General features: G+C 35.4%; 2 protein-coding genes across 4 annotated transcripts; both read right to left on the bottom strand.

The window, feature by feature from the left end:
• Positions 1–455: 455 nt before the first annotated feature.
• LOC103970479 (beta-glucosidase 22-like) lies at positions 456–5,917 on the bottom strand. 3 transcript variants are annotated; one of them, XM_065089280.1, is made up of 13 exons: positions 5,618–5,917; positions 5,220–5,283; positions 4,980–5,038; positions 3,532–3,607; positions 3,388–3,459; positions 2,643–2,730; positions 2,265–2,520; positions 2,066–2,181; positions 1,771–1,991; positions 1,659–1,684; positions 1,465–1,570; positions 1,277–1,373; positions 456–1,019 (listed from the first exon to the last, which is right to left on the bottom strand). In XM_065089280.1, the coding sequence occupies exons 1-13, from the start codon at positions 5,777–5,779 to the stop codon at positions 791–793; spliced, it is 1,572 nt and encodes a 523-aa protein (XP_064945352.1). In that variant the 5' UTR covers positions 5,780–5,917; the 3' UTR covers positions 456–790. The 3 variants fall into 3 exon arrangements, with proteins under 3 accessions (XP_064945352.1, XP_064945353.1, XP_064945354.1); XM_065089281.1 differs by lacking the exon at positions 5,618–5,917 and adding an exon at positions 5,525–5,546; XM_065089282.1 differs by lacking the exon at positions 1,277–1,373 and having other exon boundaries at positions 853–1,019; positions 5,618–5,916.
• Positions 5,918–9,388: 3,471 nt separating this feature from the next.
• LOC103970477 (phytochrome A-associated F-box protein) lies at positions 9,389–11,702 on the bottom strand. The gene is made up of 3 exons (XM_009384262.3): positions 10,574–11,702; positions 9,951–10,027; positions 9,389–9,726 (listed from the first exon to the last, which is right to left on the bottom strand). Exon 1 carries the CDS (start codon positions 11,624–11,626, stop codon positions 10,598–10,600), a length of 1,029 nt encoding a protein of 342 aa, XP_009382537.2. The 5' UTR covers positions 11,627–11,702; the 3' UTR covers positions 9,389–9,726; positions 9,951–10,027; positions 10,574–10,597.
• Between the last annotated feature and the right edge of the window lie 4,638 nt (positions 11,703–16,340).

The following is a 16,340-nucleotide window of genomic DNA, read 5'->3' as shown; positions in this document are numbered from 1 at the left end:
TTGTCCATAAGAAGAGTTTGTCCATTCAAGTGTAAATGCAATGCATTTAAAATTGATCTATATTTTTTATGCTATACTTTCTCGAACATCTGATAAATTTTCTTTTTCTTTGCATTGGAGCTTTTCAATTCTTTGAGACTGGTTTCTTGTTTGATCAATGTACCATTCAGACACTTCCTCTGAGTTTTTCCCCTGGTTTATTTTTTTGGTTTTCAGAGAAAGAAAGGAGATGCAATTGGAGACAGATTACATTAAGTTCAGAGCATCTCCAACAATAAGAGGTATGATTTCCCTGGCCACACTTTTTGCAAGCATCTCTAACACAAGTGACAAGCAGTCTCAGTTTAATTGTGCCAACCAACTTATGCATGCAGCTTGCAGAACAATCTCATGCCTGTTTAATGGAGTGGGGTGGTTAAAGATTGGTGCAGATTCAAGGAGATGATATCCACATCCATCACAACTAGTATCGAGGTTCATTATCATCCCTTTCTTTGGTAAAATCTTTCTTTCAAGAAGTGCTGCATTATAGATCGTCCAATAACAATTCTCCAGTTCAGGTGGATGAGGTGAAATATAACTCAAACCACTGCAGGAACTTTTGAACTACATGCTTGAACTCATACAAAAACACTTAATATGAAGGAGTAGACCACTTTATTTTCACAGTCCTACCAGTTTTAGATCCCATTTTTTATTGAGCTAATTCGAGTGCCTGTATTTGCTCAAGACGAGAAAACTGACTCCTGTGATCTAAATCTATTTAACACAGGAATTGTGCGGAGGAATGTTACCACCGAGCATGGTATTCTGTATCCATTGCAGTTTTGTTCAGTTTCATGCCATCCTTTCTTTCAAGAAGCTTAGAGTACCAAACAGCAGAGAGCTTCGGCTTTCTTTTCCGGTTTCTATCATCAAAATCCACATGGTACAATCCGCAACGAGATTGATACCCAGTCAAAAACTCAAAGACATCTATGAACGACCAAACGAAGTAACCTTTCACATTCGCTCCGTTTCTGCAAACAAAAGATCCTCCTATAAGTATTAACAACGATAAAATTGTCATAATGTTTCAACTATTTGGGGTTGGCTATATCGATCTTTTACTATCATTAAGCTCTAAAAAAATCATATTTTTAATTATATTAAGATTGTTTAAATTTTTATTTATATTTTTAATAAAAACTCAAAAAATCTTGATGGTAAATCTAAAGCAATACTTCCTACGTTTGGAGGCTTATCATATGCTTGTAATCAAGACATCAATATCGACCTGATAGCATCGAGCGTGCTACCGATGAAGCCATTCAGGTAATTGATCCTATCGGTGTCATTAAGGTCGTCACTCTCTCTCCTTCCTATGCCATAGCCTGATAGAAATTACGGTACTTAGTACTTGATGAAAAACAACGCATCTTTTTAATCCATGATGAAAAGGAGTGGTTGAACACTTGAACTGACCATTTTCTTCAACAAAAAGAGGAGGATTTCCATAGGCATCTCTGAGATACTCCAACATGTATTGCAACCCCTGAGGATCGAATGATGAAGGTGTCGTAGGATCATACTGTTTATGTTGCAGCAGATGTTAGCCCATTTCAAGTATTCACGGTGAAGAAACTACATGGTAGGAAGATTAACTCTACTATTTTTACCTGGCCAGGTGTCTCATTCCTTGAAGCTGCATCGAAGCATCAGTAGTAAGTAGCTCACTAAAGTTGAAAACACAATGCAAATCTGAACCAAAAGAGCAAGAGAATAACTTACTTGTCACCAAGGCTAAGGAATCCATTACAAAGTCATGAAGACCCATCTCAGAAGCATTGATGTTATCTTTGACGTATATTGAAGAATAGTGATTCACGCCAATGAAATCAAATAAGCCCTTTATCTGTTCAGATTGAGATTTGGTGAAGGATGGGAGTCGCGAGCCGACGAACTTCTTCATGACCTCAGGATAGTCTCCAAACACCAATGGATTTAGGATCCTAATAGTGGATGGCTCGTTAGAACACAATCGTGTGAGACTAGAAGATAACGCACACTAAATTAAATAGAATACCAGCCAACATAAAACTCAAGTATTCTTTGGGTTGCCTCAATGTCTGCAGAAGAGTTTGTGAATGGATAATACCAGAAAGTGTAGACATTAATGCCTATCCACCCATTTTGCTCTGCCTGTATAAATGGTAAATGTATAAAATCAATGTTGACATGCTAAAATAGTGGATAATACAAAGTGAAGAAGGCAAATGACTTACTTGATATTTGCTTTTGTATAATTTGACGATCGATGCATGGGCTAATAGGACATTGTGAATCGCAATGTAGGGCTCTGTCGTTGAATTTCCTACTGTGCAATTGATGCCAAATGGATAAGAGCACCGATTTGGTGGAAGTGTTCCCATGTCATATGCACCCAGTGACATTATATTAGGTTCGACAATAGTCGTCCATCGAGGAACTCTGTCACCAAAATTCTTGAAACATACATCTGCAAATGCTGTGAAATCATCCCTGAAAAACATCTTTACATATCAGCTTAATTGGCTGAGATTATCAAAATTAGTTTTGGGATTGAGAAAGTGTACTAATGAGTAATGATATCGAAGTATGCTAGTCATCGAAGGACATCTTACACCATTTTGGGACTCAACCATCCTGAATACTTATCTTCAAGTGCTTGGGGATGGTCAAGATGGTATAGTGACACATGAGGTTTGATTCCTGCAGCATTCAGGAAAGGAATAAATTTATGAACAAGGATTGGATATTGACTATCATAAAAATCCATTCTCAAACAGAAATTAAATTCAAATCTTATGTATCACATTGCTTACTGCTACTTCTTCTGGAAATAATTGTATCTTGTTTTTGTTTTTATAATCTTTCTTGCAGCTATTATGTGTTTACATGATTGCGAAACATATAATTATCAAGTATAGATTATCTATTTGGGTCATGCACAAAAGAATGCCTTATCTCTATGAGTATGCAAAATGTACATTCTCTTTTTTTATCTCTTATGATTTTCCCTCGTTTATCATTCATCAAGCTTCTTTGCAAGAGATTGATTTAGTTTTAATTATATAGTTTGCCAGTTAAATTTAATATTCAGAGAGTAACACTCGGAAATGATTTAGCTATGAACAGATACAGTTTGAAGCTTGTCGGATAGTTTCATAGTTCATTCCAATCTAGTTCAAGAAATGATTGCCTCATTAAAGGTATAATTTCCAAGAAGAGAAGTTTAAGCATTTTTCATACATGATCATTCATCAGTAGTGTTGATTTGTCGTCTAATTGGTTGGCTGTTCCAGTTGAGAGGCAGATTATAATTGCATAATCACACATACTGAAAACACACTTAAAAGAAAGACTCACCATATTTTACTAGCTCATCAATCAAGTTGTTGTAAAACTGTAGGCCTTTAGGATTAACAGCTCCTCTACCATCTGCAGAACAAGTAACATCACATAAACAACACCACCTTTGTATGAGATCTAAAAGTTTCGATCAAGTCATACTTGGGATAAGTCTGGACCAAGAGATGGAGAATCTGTAGGAGTCCAGTCCTGTTTCAGCCATCAGCTTGACATCTTCCTGAAATATTACCTCACTTGTAAAAAAGACTCACCCCTAATGAATAAGCCTGTCTTTGAAAATCTTTTATCTGGATACTCATTAGTCGTTACACGTGCTTAACAATCTTAAACTTATAGGTAACCTATTTGTAGCTTAAATTACACTAGGCCGTGGTCTATATATATCAGAGAAGATTTCTTGGATCAAAAATAAGCAAAAAAGTTGATAGAACTGGTAGCTAATAAACTTACAATAGGGGGAAATGTCAATATTGGTATAGCTAGAGCAAGATTTTTTTTTTCCTTCTTTTTTTCTTGTATTGATGAGTTTGAGAACTTGAAGAATCAACAGATCACACATTTAAAAACTTTCGTGGTATTCCTTCAATATATCACATTTTTAACAAAACAATCTTTTTTCATCCTGAAATTGCTTTATTAAATAGTGCAACTATTCTTCATATATCCCATATTCAGAGAAGGAAAAGGGCAAAGTTTCAGAACAAGTTTCTGATGACTGCATTTGTACTCCTAAGAATTCAATGAACGGATTTCAATGAAAATTCACCAAATTAATCATCAGGAAAACTCAGAATTCTACTTTTTTTTTTCAAGTTTCAACAGGGGAAAAACCCACCTTATTAATATTTAAACATAGAGGACTTTAGAAATTATAATTGGACAATTATAATTGGACAAACATGGGAAGTAAACATTACTAAGAGATGTAAGTATGCTTAAAGTTTCTAATATTGTGATCAAAAGTGTCTCTTCTTTGACTTTTGTGGGACAGCATAAGTGCATATTTTCTTGAAACTGAGTTGTAGGTGAAAAAACAGGTTATTGCATCATGGTCAATTTCCGATCCAAGAACTGGTCAGGCCATGTAGAGACTAAAAGTTTACCAGTCAGAGAAATCTATGATGAATAGGCTTTGGAGAAAAAGGTTCATAAAGAAATTTAGACCCCCTTCTTCTTGTAACCATATATTTCTAAAGGGCTCCCTATCTATCACACAGTTGTCAAGAATCGGAGTCATGGCCATTTTGCTTCCTGTGAAAATAAAAGCACTTAGGTATGATTAAAACTTTTTGTATGTCCTATGCATAACTTAAGAAAAAGTTGCTCTATATATTACTGTTCTATTTTATGTTTGTCTTCATAGATGGCATTAACATGGGACATGTTTGATTTCTATGGATAAATCCTTCTTCCTTTTACCACAGTGTTGGAGCCAGAAACATGTTTTGTCCAGACAATTTGGCACAATAGAACAAGGAACAAGAAGGGTCATAGATCGGAACAAGTAATTTTGTGACACCTTTCAATGAAGAATTCTATTTTCTTTTCTTTTATTTTTTTTTCCATAGATTAAGGTAGAAGTTGCAGACCTTGTATTTGTGGTAGCCATCAGAAGCCACATCTCCTGTGCTCTTGTCCAGCATTCGCCCTGAAACATTCATCATCCCCATTCAAATCCCCAAGTTATTCATCCCAAAAATAACAACAAATTACAAGAGTTCCAGATTTCAAACTCTTTGTGCATGGAAATTATTTTAACATATTATTTATTAGTTTGGTAAATAATAATACCGAGTGAAGTAATTGAAGAGGAAACAAGGAATGTTCACCTGCATGAGTATAGGTATCCCAAATGCTTGGTTTCCTTCCATCCTCAGATACTGCTCCCTCCACCTACATATGCAATCTCAGTTATATACCTTTTTCATCTCCATCCCCCTTCACCACTTTTCTCTCTGCAATCTCTCATATTCTCTCTGCTATATCTCATATCAAGAAAAACTCAAGAAGATGATAAATAGATGGAGTGATGGGGGCAGTCTCACACATAATTAGGTAAGATTTGCAGTAAAGCATGTGAGAGTGCACTGAGTGATACCCAGTAAGCATCATCAAAGGGAGAAAACATCCTTACTAAGAATCTATAAAGAACGGGTCATGGACGGTGATCGAGGATTTAACACCCCCACTATGGAACGAGATGAGAAGCCCGGGGGCAGACATTTGCCTGATAAGACGACGTCCCAGCTCCGAAGTCGAAGTCTAAAGGGAAGTCAGCTCTGCTGAAGCTGGGCTCCGTCAGCTGCCCCGAACCCTCTTCTAACGAAGACAAAAACAGCAGGAGTACCACTCCTAGGATTAGCAACCAGACTGGTCTCCCTTCCCTCATCTCCTTTCGCTCGAGTCTCCTGAGATCACGAAGGTGAGCAGGAGGAGGAAGCGGTGAAAGCTGCGCTAGCAGTCGTGCAGTTCGGGCCTCCTGTCAGTATTTTATTTGAGCATAGCGCGCACAAAGATTCTCTTCATGAAGATGATAATGGTGGAATTTTGTGGGCTAAGTAAAAAATGGAAGGAATAATATTTTAGTGCTACATTTTTTTTTTGTTTAGTATAGAATTCCTCATTGTTTATTGATTTTTAGTAATAGTTAGTGCTACATCACAATCAAGAAGTAGACAACAAAACAAACAACTCCTCATGAGCATCTAATTTTTTTATGAGAATAGTTAGTAGTACATTCATGAACAGAGTTGTGTATTATTTTCTTAAAAAAATAAATAATAAAAATATGATTTGAGTAGAGTCTTATGATAAATTGTCAAGATCTTTATCAATTAGACTAACACACACCTAAAATAATATATCAGTTGAGATGTTAAACCACCATCAATGTTTGTGTTGGTGAATTATATATTACAAGCTCTTTTTAGCACTTTTCAGTGCCTCAATCAATTCAAACTTTTCCAAAAAAAAAAATTGATATCGCTATGGTTATTAGTCACTAGTAAAGCTCTACATAACTTTAAAAAAGGACCTAATTTGATGGTCATGATGACCATAATTATTACTATTGCGTTAAGAAGCAGCAAAAGAGAGCAAGTGGCATCTACACTTGATTTAATACTGGGATTGGAGACTTCTGGTAAAGATCATGCCAGCCAGAACATGACAGACTCTTTCCTGGTTGTCTCATGTGTGACCTGCACCGGTCAGACAGGAAGAAGAAGCCAAAATGTAGATTAACTTATTGGATGAAGAGCATACCACAAATCTTATTCTCAATGGAAGTCACAGAAATTGTATTAAGTGACGCATGCACTGACAACAGGAAGGCTACTTGAACTGGAAAAGTTGCCATGGTGGTCATAAAAATCATCAATTAGTCTACCACAGCATTTTAACATCAAGTTAAGCATGACACTTCATTCGACTTTAATTTGGTTAGACTTTTCTACAAACATATTTTCGGGAGCACATGGTAGATAACTTGAGCTAACTCAGGTGCATAATGTCAAGAAGAACACATACAAAGAAACCTAAGACCAGAAACACCGGTATTAATAGTTCAGCATAGGAAAACTTTTTTGGTGTTGTCTTATGTACATAATAGACAAATTTACATTGGGGGATCAGTACATTAAGAATGCCAAGGAATTCTCTGATGCAGAAAGGAACACTAGATCTTAACATAGTTGTCTAACAAGTCCGAGAGATTCAATTACACAACTTGAAAAGGGTTAGTGTTGGACAAGACAATTCAAGAAGCATTTATCTTTCTCACTTCTTTTACAAATGAAGACAGTATGCTGGAGAGGCAGCATTAAAAAAATCAAAACCTGTTGAAGTTTTGGTATTTCATATTTCATATCACCTTCTTAATAAAGATGGAGCAAATTGAACTTGGGATTACTAACTGTATCTTGCAGAAAAAGTTCCTACAGTTGAACAAGCGGCAACCGAAGAATCTCTCTCATAACTTATGTATGAACAAAGAACATGGTATCCAAAACTTAAGCTTTCCCCAAAAGTAAGAAGATAGAACAAACAATACAGTCCAATTTCCAGTTAAGCACCAAACAATCAAGATACTATACCAAAGACAACAGGACTAGCACTGCAATCATCACTGTTACCAAGAATGTATAAACAGAACTAAAGAGAAACTGGAAAATATTAGTAGTAAATACACAAAAATGAAAAGAAAGAAATCATCTACCTAATCTCAAGTAGAATAAGAAAGAAATCATCTACCTAATCTAAAGAAAGAAATATTAGTAGCAAATACACAGAAATAAAGTAGAATAAGAAAGAAATCATCTACCTAATCTAATCTATCATGATAGCGAACCTCTTAAAGTACTGTCGCTATTTCTCCCGCTACTAACATCGTTGCTCAAAAAGCATAACTGAATGTCTGCCCAATCTATCACTACCACAAGCCTCCAAACAACCATGGCAGCTAAAGATGTAGAAGGATGAACCCAGTATATGAGGCTCCTGTTAATGCACATCTGGATATATGCAGTCCTATCCCTACAAGTAGAGAACTTGTTTCCGCATTGCAGCTAAAGATGCAGGTGACTATATTTCCCTACATATTTACCTAAATCTGTCAAACTTCAATTCTATCAACCTGCCCGAAGATGTATAACTCCAAAAACAGCTATAAAGAGCACAATATCTATGTAGAAGTCTGTGATATCAATAAACGCTCATAAAGAGCACCATATCTTCACAGAACTATGCCTTTTCTTGGCATAAACTCTGGAATCATCATTTTAATTTATCTACAAGAAAAGGCAAATGCATATGTTCCACACATAATGTACATTAAATTCTGAACCCCATAAAAATAGTGATTTTTCTTTTCAAGTGTCAGGTTGATCTCAGACGAATCAAAAACCAAGTCTTTATCGGGATGCTACTTATAGAGATTTCTCAACACTGTAGTTTGAAGACTGAAGAGAAAAATAACTGAAGGGTAAGAAGATCCTCCGTGATGTGTAGAGAAAAACTTATACAAATGGAGGTTAATGACCCAGCAGATGTCCAGCAATTCTATGTTTTAAATCAAGACATCATTGTTAGCACATTTTGATGACGTTACAGCCACAATACTCTTCAAAAGGAATCTTTTTGCTATGTTACTAGGCACATGGAACGAATTAATAACTTGGCCCTCCAAACCATGGCACCAATATTTTAAAAAAAAATCCACTTGAAAAAACAGCTATCCTATCGTTGCTGTATTTTAGAGTTTTTCTTTTTAAATTATGTTCTTCCCAGAAGCAAATCAAACCAAATTAGCTTTTGAACATTACTGGGATGTAACATTGGTGCCAATTATAATGTAGATTGAAGAAGATATTCTTTGTGGAGTAAAAGCAGAATTGTAAAGCTGAGGGACATTAGAATTGCTAAGTGTTCACCAACTTACCCTGAGATAGACAACTTAAGATATATTAAGTTCTTTTGTGGTCTATGAGCTAGAATGTTAAGCCATTAGGAAAGATGCTATTCAAATAATTAGATATTTATCATGAATGAAAATAGCATGATAAAATTAAATAGAAACAAAGAAAGTATTTTTTTCCTGTAAAAGTGCATACAGAAAAATATGGAAAGAAAGAAGAAAAACATGAGAAAGGCAACCAGTTTTCTAACAATGATCTGCAACTTACCAGATTTCTAACATGCACTTCCAAACTTGGATTCTCATTTAAAACAATAGAGAGAGAACTACATGCCATCTTCAACAAAACTTCTGTCGGATCCATAGGCCAACAATTTAAGCTAATTTTCCATATCTCCACAATAATAATAATTAAGACAACTCTTCACCATAACAAAATCTTAAACTCAGATTGTAACCAGATGTTAGTCACTCAGTAGCCATTCTATTGTTGTTCGAATCTGAAGCAGAAATCACCATTTACCCTACAAACGCTTTAACTGCAACATGATACCCTACTTTGACACCACTGAATTTCCCAGAGCCTCAATAAAATAGTTTCACTAAAGCAGAGATAAATTTCCCATTAAAGAATGAACTGTTGAAGGTAAGATGGAAGATGCAAACAAGGATAGCGAAAAATAAAAAAAATAGGCCAAACATAGATGCATGGGTGGAACTTGTCACATTGAATGTTGTTCATAAGAAAAATGTTTCGAGTTAGAATTGCTATGTAGGTGTTCCCCCAGAAAATCCATCAACGAAATACAGAAGCCCTCCTAATTGAAACTGCAATATAGAACACTGGATTTGCAGGACAACTGGGTGGGAAGTCTTTAAGAACCATCAAATTTTGGATCCAGATAATTTGTTGAAATAGATCCCTGCACATTGTAAAGTACTTTGTTGAAATATAATTTGTTGAAATTGAGAACACAAATTACTTTCAAATGGAATAGTCAAAACAGAAAAACACAGCTGAATTTGTAGAGTACAGCTATCAAATAAGCGAAGCAATTGCAGCTCCTACAACAAACTTCTGGATTAGTTTTTAAGCAGCAGTAAAAAAGTTCCTTCAGTACAAAGAATGTTGCAAAGGGATGCTTACCTAGCACATGTTCCTCCAAACCTAGCATATTTTACTGTATCGGTACTGCCTCTGTTATCCCATAGCAAGATTCCGTTCTGCAAGAATGAGCATAAATGAACTTTATAGGTTTAAAAATTGCCTACTACCATAAAATAAAGATACATAAGTTGATGAATGTAGGAGACTAAGAACCAGAAAAAGAGCATACATAAGATACAGAAAGATGCAGCCGGATGATGGAATATCCCCTCAAACTACACCTTACTAAATACATTCAAATAATGACAACCAAAGCAATAAGAAATTAGGTGACAGTAAAATGGCCATAACTTCACAGGCTGTTGCATGGCGATGTTTATGGATTATTGTCGTCACAACAAACATACTTCTTGGCACTAACTAACAAAGCAATAAAAGGTCCTTCTTCGTCCAATGACAAATTAAAATACCAAGCATTATCCAGAAATGAAACAATTATTGGAGCTTAAACATCCGAACTTTTAAAGAAACCAGGGGAAGTTATCCACTTTCAGTCAAATTAACATAATAATACCAAATCCCAACACCATCAGTACTAGCAGAATCTTAGATAAACAATATAAAACTTCTTGAAAACCAAATCGACCAGCCAAAACACGCACTTTGAACTCAAAAGAATTCCATCTTTAAGCATACAATGGCCTCTCAGTCCATGCCCCTGAGACATGCCCATTCTCGCAAACATATGCCCGGACAACTGGCTCCCCGTCATCATGAAACCCAAAGACCCTCCTCAAGCAAAATGCAGAGTGAAGATCCCAGGTCTCCCTGCAAGCACAGAATGCACAGTCCAACGCAATCTTGCCCCTGTTCGAGTCGCTTATCGTCTTCCACACTCTTGATCGCTTAAAGTTCTTGAAAACCCCTCTAAATAGCATGTATTTCCGCTTCTCCTCCGCGTGAATGCATCCAGGCCAGTCACATATGTAGAGACAATCACCCCTAAAACGGCTGGCGAGCAGCTTGTTCCCCTGCTCACGGCTAAGAGACCAAGGCCCGGAAGCCAAATGGGAGCCTACCGGCCCAACCCTCTGCTTCTTCCTCTTCTTGGGAGCAACCGAGCCGACTCTGACGGGAGATTCACCCGTAGACGGATCGATCGGCGTCAAGGTGGCATCTTGGGACTCGGAATGATCGTAGACCGTGTCGAAGTAGAGGTCATCAAAGAGGGACCAACAAGAATCGGCGGCCTCGGAAGGGATCAGAGGGAGGGGGTTTGGGGGATCGCTGGAGGTGGAAGACGAGGAGGAGGAGGACGAGGAGGAGAGGGGGGGTACGAAGATATGGGGTCCGATGTCACGCTCGAGGCCGAAGTCAGAGTGCTCGAGGAGGATGCCGGCGCGGAGGAGACCGGGACAGCAGACGGAGATCTTGTACAGGGACGGCCAAGCGGCGGAGGAGGCGGCGGCGGAGGGGAGGAGATCGGAGGGGAGAGAACGGGAGCAGCGGGAGCGGTAGCAGACGTTGCGAACGAGGTAGGAGAGGCGGGCAGAGACGCAGGCGAGGCGGGCCCAGTCGCGGGGATCGACCTCGAGCTTGGCGAGGATGTTGAGGACGATGTCGTCGGAGAGGAGCGCGAAAGGGGAAGAGGCTCCGCCTGAGTCGGTGGTTGGGGTGGCCGCGGTGGAGGAGGCGGACGAGGACGGTAAGGTCATCGGAGCGATAAAAATGAGATCTTTTTGGGAACAAGGGATGACAGCAAAATTGAGGGGAGGAGGAGGGAACCAAAAGATTAGCTCAATATATACAGTGTATTTCTTTTTTATATTATTTTTTAAGGAATAGTTGGATAATGAAAAGAGTCCTATTTATTTTCTATTTTTCTCTTCATTATTCTTATTCGATTTTTCTTTTTTTTTCTCTTTTTTTTCTATATTTTTTTTCTTAGATTTTTTTTCCTTTTTTATTTTTATATATTTTCAATTATTTTTAAGGGGGGAGTAATACATATTTGTTTGGCTTTTGAGATTACATTAAAAAAAAAAGGCAATGGGAAAAAAGTGATAAAAATAAACAATTGTGAACACATGAATGACTGTTGTGTTCCACTCTAAATTGTATGTTTTAGATTTTTTTTTCCTTTATCCATATTGTTAGCAATTTGATAGAAAAAATAAAAACAAAAAATTGCATCTATAACTTATAATATAAAATAATCCAAAGATATAATATTATCTAATATATTTTAAAACATAAATATATAGGTGTAGGCAGAGCCTTAATCTCTAACAAATATATTTACTAAATTTTGTAGGTTTAATTTGATATTAAAAATATAGAAAAGATGGACGGACGGTTCGATTTTACTTTTTTTTTTTGTTTTAAGTCAATTAGAACATAAATTATTTGTGATAAAAAAAAAAGATTAGACTAAATAAATAACCCATACTTCATGGATAATTCTTTACAAAGGTAAGTGGGAGAATCCAGACAAGAACCTTAGATAATGATCTGTTAAATTTAACTGAGTTAATTAGCATCTTATAAAGATCTGTCAAATCTTTATTTGTTAAATATTATTAATTAAACATTAAAAAAAAGGATAGACTTTAGACTCATGACATATTTTGATATCATCTTAAGATTTAATATCTAGAAAATTAAATTATTCGAAACAATCTAATACATGATAATATTACTAAATATATAATATTTATATTATATATATTTAGTAGATAAATAAATATGAGCAATTGCTCGAAAAAAATATCATCTTTTCAAAATTATCAAACAGTGATCCTCTATTTTTAATCTTCCAAAAATATATTTCAAAAAAACTATTATTTTTATGGTTTGGTTTTTATCCACACAAAACACGTTTTTGTTTTAAAAATAGTATATAGTATTTTTAAAATAAAAATACTATGTAGTGTTGTTTCAAAAATACTATATAATATTTTTTAAAAAATATATATATAATTATGGTAAAAAAAATTAAAATTTAGATAAAAATGCATAATAAATTTTTAAGGTATTTTTTGGAATTTTAAATTAAAAATCACTGTTTAAAATTTTGAAAGAGATGTCACTCGACACAAAATCTAAAAGAAATATTTTCTGGGACAATCGACCGATAAGGATTTGAAAGATTTGCACAATCGACAGTGGCGGCACAGAAAAATCTGCCATGAACATAAAGAGGAATGTGTCAGTGTTCATGAAAGCATAGAACATAGATGACACTGTCTTTCCTTTCAATAGCCTCAACAAACCTCAATGTAGTAAGTAGTATACAAATAGATTCGCACTAAGGATAGAATACATGCCTCCAATAATACACGCTACGGGACAAGACAACGGAGGAGCAGAACCTGCGGCTGAGAGCCGCCCACAGTCCTCGAGGGACAAAACGGAGATGGAAGACGCCTCTCTATCTTATCTCTCTCTCTCTCTCTCTCTCTCTCTCTCTCTCTCGACTCATGCATCATGTTGTTCGTTGGACCACTTGCAAAAGGGTGGCGGAGAGCATCCGGGGGAACGTGTGGTAGACGCTGTGAGCATACCGCGGAATGCGATGGGAGAAAGAGAGCGAGAGTGAGTGCTCATGGTTTCGAGAAAACCACCTGTGCGTCCGCCATCTCCGAGATGACAGAACTGATAAAGTTGCGCAGCATAACAAGTGGTCGTATAGTGGAGGAGAACGTGTATAACACGAGCCAACGTAAACGAAAGTGAATTGACACTCCGACTTCAGGGGTTCTTCTATCTCGTTCGAGGATTGCGGTGCAGTACAAACCTCTACCTTGGCGAGACCTCGCCGGAGCACCGGTAAGAAGAAGCAGAACTCAGGCAGAGGCCACCTTGGCGAGACCTCGCCGGAGCCCAAAACAAAAGCATTTCACTGCACAGGGAAAACAAAGAAATGAAGTTCTTTTTCTTCCTTTGCTTTATGAATTTTCCTTCGTTTTAGTCTTTTTTTTTCCGAGAAAAAAAATATATTATCTCGGTTGTGTAATAAAATTAATGCTCTATATTCAAAAAAATAAATAAATAAATAAAGCTCAGCTCTTCAAAGCTCAAAAGCATAGGAAACTAATCAATACTCACTTTATCACTTGTGTAGTAATCTTTCTAGATTCAAAGGGAAGAGAATCCATAATATTTTTTTGTAGTTTAGTGTTCTACACTTCATTTGTTGCAACTTTCCCTTCTCTATTTTAATAATGATTCCTATATAATTGCATTAAATCTGATGTATAGCGAAAAATCATATCATATGTAAAAAATTACATTAAAAAACACTATAATCATTTGATAAGTTTGTTCAACCCCTAACGACCTTAATTATCAATTTTATTGTACATTTTGATGCTCTATAAAATGATTACTTGAAAGTTTAAGGATGATTTTGTATGGAAATTAAAATTGTTTTTGTACATGCCAAAATAAAAGATGACATGTCACTTTATATTTTGGTTTACGTATTTTAATTTTTTTTTTAAATATTTATGTTAAGTTATTATGATAAAAAGAATGAGACATTATCTAGTGATAGTGTTTTTTTTTTGTTACTAAATAAAAATAGTATAACTGAGATTTAATTAGTTCAAACTTATACCAACCTTAGTTATCGAATTTATTATATGTATTGAGGTTTTATAAAATGATTTATACAATAATATACGTGATTTTGGATGGGAATAAAAAATAACTTTAATACATTTCAATATAAACGATGAAAAATTTCTTTCGTCACTTAATATCTAGACTTATCTCTTTGGGTTCATTAATTATGGAAGAATAATGATAAATAAAGAGATATTATTCAATTATAATATTTTTATAAAATTTATACTATTTTAGGTGGATTCTAAAATTTTATTAATTATGAAAAATTTTCGTACAACAACCCAATTTTCAAAATTTTCATAAAAAATATTTTAAATAATAATTTTACCCCATATCACTTTCATAATTAATCACCTAAAAATGTTAGCATTGTACCTTTGTCACTATGATTAATATACTCATTGAACTCTTATAAAATAATTTTAGTCTTGTCCCATTCCAATATGAAACTAATCAAAATATTATATTATTTTCTACTCAAGGGTTAGAACATTCTCGACCTAATATAACCCAGATGAAATTCTAACATAGTAAATTTGAGATGTAGCCTAATTATAGCTCTATAGCTTTTTTAGCTTTATGCATAAATATCTATTTTATATTTAGACATTTTCACTATGTTCAAATACTAAATTAGCTCACGACTCAAACTTGATAGACTAACTAGCCCATTAACTTTATTTGATCTAAACTAAATAATTAAGCTAAAATTAATAATAATACACTCATCATATTATTATAAACTAATTTTAGTCTTGATCATTTTTTATGTGAGATGATTGAAGTGTTACGTCAAGAATCACAAATGAATGAGGGGGCCATAAGCAATAGAGGAGGGTGACAAGTGAAGAGTAGGTGGGAAGTAACCAGGGGTGGCACGAGCGATAGGATGGAGATGTAATCATGGCTATAAGCCAACTAATTCATCCATATTTATAATTACATTATAATATTTTTCAAAGATATTATAACCAAACTTTAATTAGTCTAAAACATTATTTTTTAATTAGATCTTAAAAATATAATATACTAAAGATTGATTTTTTATTATGAAAATTAGGAACATATTGATATATTTAAAAAATAAAAAATTATAAATTATAAATACATCTTTTATGTATTTTAAAACTCTTAAAATATTAATATTTATTTATTATGAACGAATGATAATAGAAAATAAGTTATGATATTTTCTGTATAAATTTATAATACTTTAGTCTACTAAACTAGAAAACTAACCATTCAAGTGAACTAAGCAACTGTAAATCTATTCAAGCAACCCAACTAATTAATTTTGGTAGGTGAATTCTATCATACTGAAGCATTCTAAAATATGTGGGGCTAATGAAGAAAACCCGGATTTTTTTTGGGTAAAAATTTCTCCTTAATTTTTGGTTCACAAGATCAATATCACCAGCGCATACCCATGTCGCATCAACGCCATCCATCAAGGCTGATGCGAATCTCGATATTTGTCATAGGATGCGCAGCCCGCAGATTATAACTGCACTGCATCAACGCCATCCATCAAGGATGATGCGAATCTCGATGTTTGTCATAGGATGCACAGCCCGCAGATCATATCCACGCCGCATCAACACCGTCCATCAAGGCTTAAAGCGAATCTCGATATTAGTCATATGATGCCATCAAGGGCTGACGCAAATCTCAATCATAGGACGTGCAACGAGCAGATCATACCCATGCCGCATCATCGCCGTCCATCAAGGCCTGACGTGAATATCGATATTTATCACAGGATGCGCAGCCCGCAAATCATATCCTCATCGCATCAACGCC

Source organism: Musa acuminata, chromosome BXJ1-11 (assembly GCF_036884655.1).
Source record: "Musa acuminata AAA Group cultivar baxijiao chromosome BXJ1-11, Cavendish_Baxijiao_AAA, whole genome shotgun sequence".
NCBI lineage: Eukaryota > Viridiplantae > Streptophyta > Magnoliopsida > Zingiberales > Musaceae > Musa > Musa acuminata.
Note: the sequence above shows the minus strand (reverse complement) of the source record. Positions and strands in the feature narration are given on the sequence as shown.

Coding starts and splice junctions, on each gene's coding strand:
- LOC103970479 (XM_065089280.1), bottom strand. CDS start 5,779: ATGAGGGAAGGGAGACCAGTCTGGTTGCTAATCCTAGGAGTGGTACTC. Junction 2,731..3,387: donor TGATGAGCTAGTAAAATATG/GTGAGTCTTTCT, acceptor TGAATGCTGCAG/GAATCAAACCTCATGTGTCA. Junction 1,571..1,658: donor GGAATGAGACACCTGGCCAG/GTAAAAATAGTA, acceptor CAACATAAACAG/TATGATCCTACGACACCTTC.
- LOC103970477 (XM_009384262.3), bottom strand. CDS start 11,626: ATGACCTTACCGTCCTCGTCCGCCTCCTCCACCGCGGCCACCCCAACC.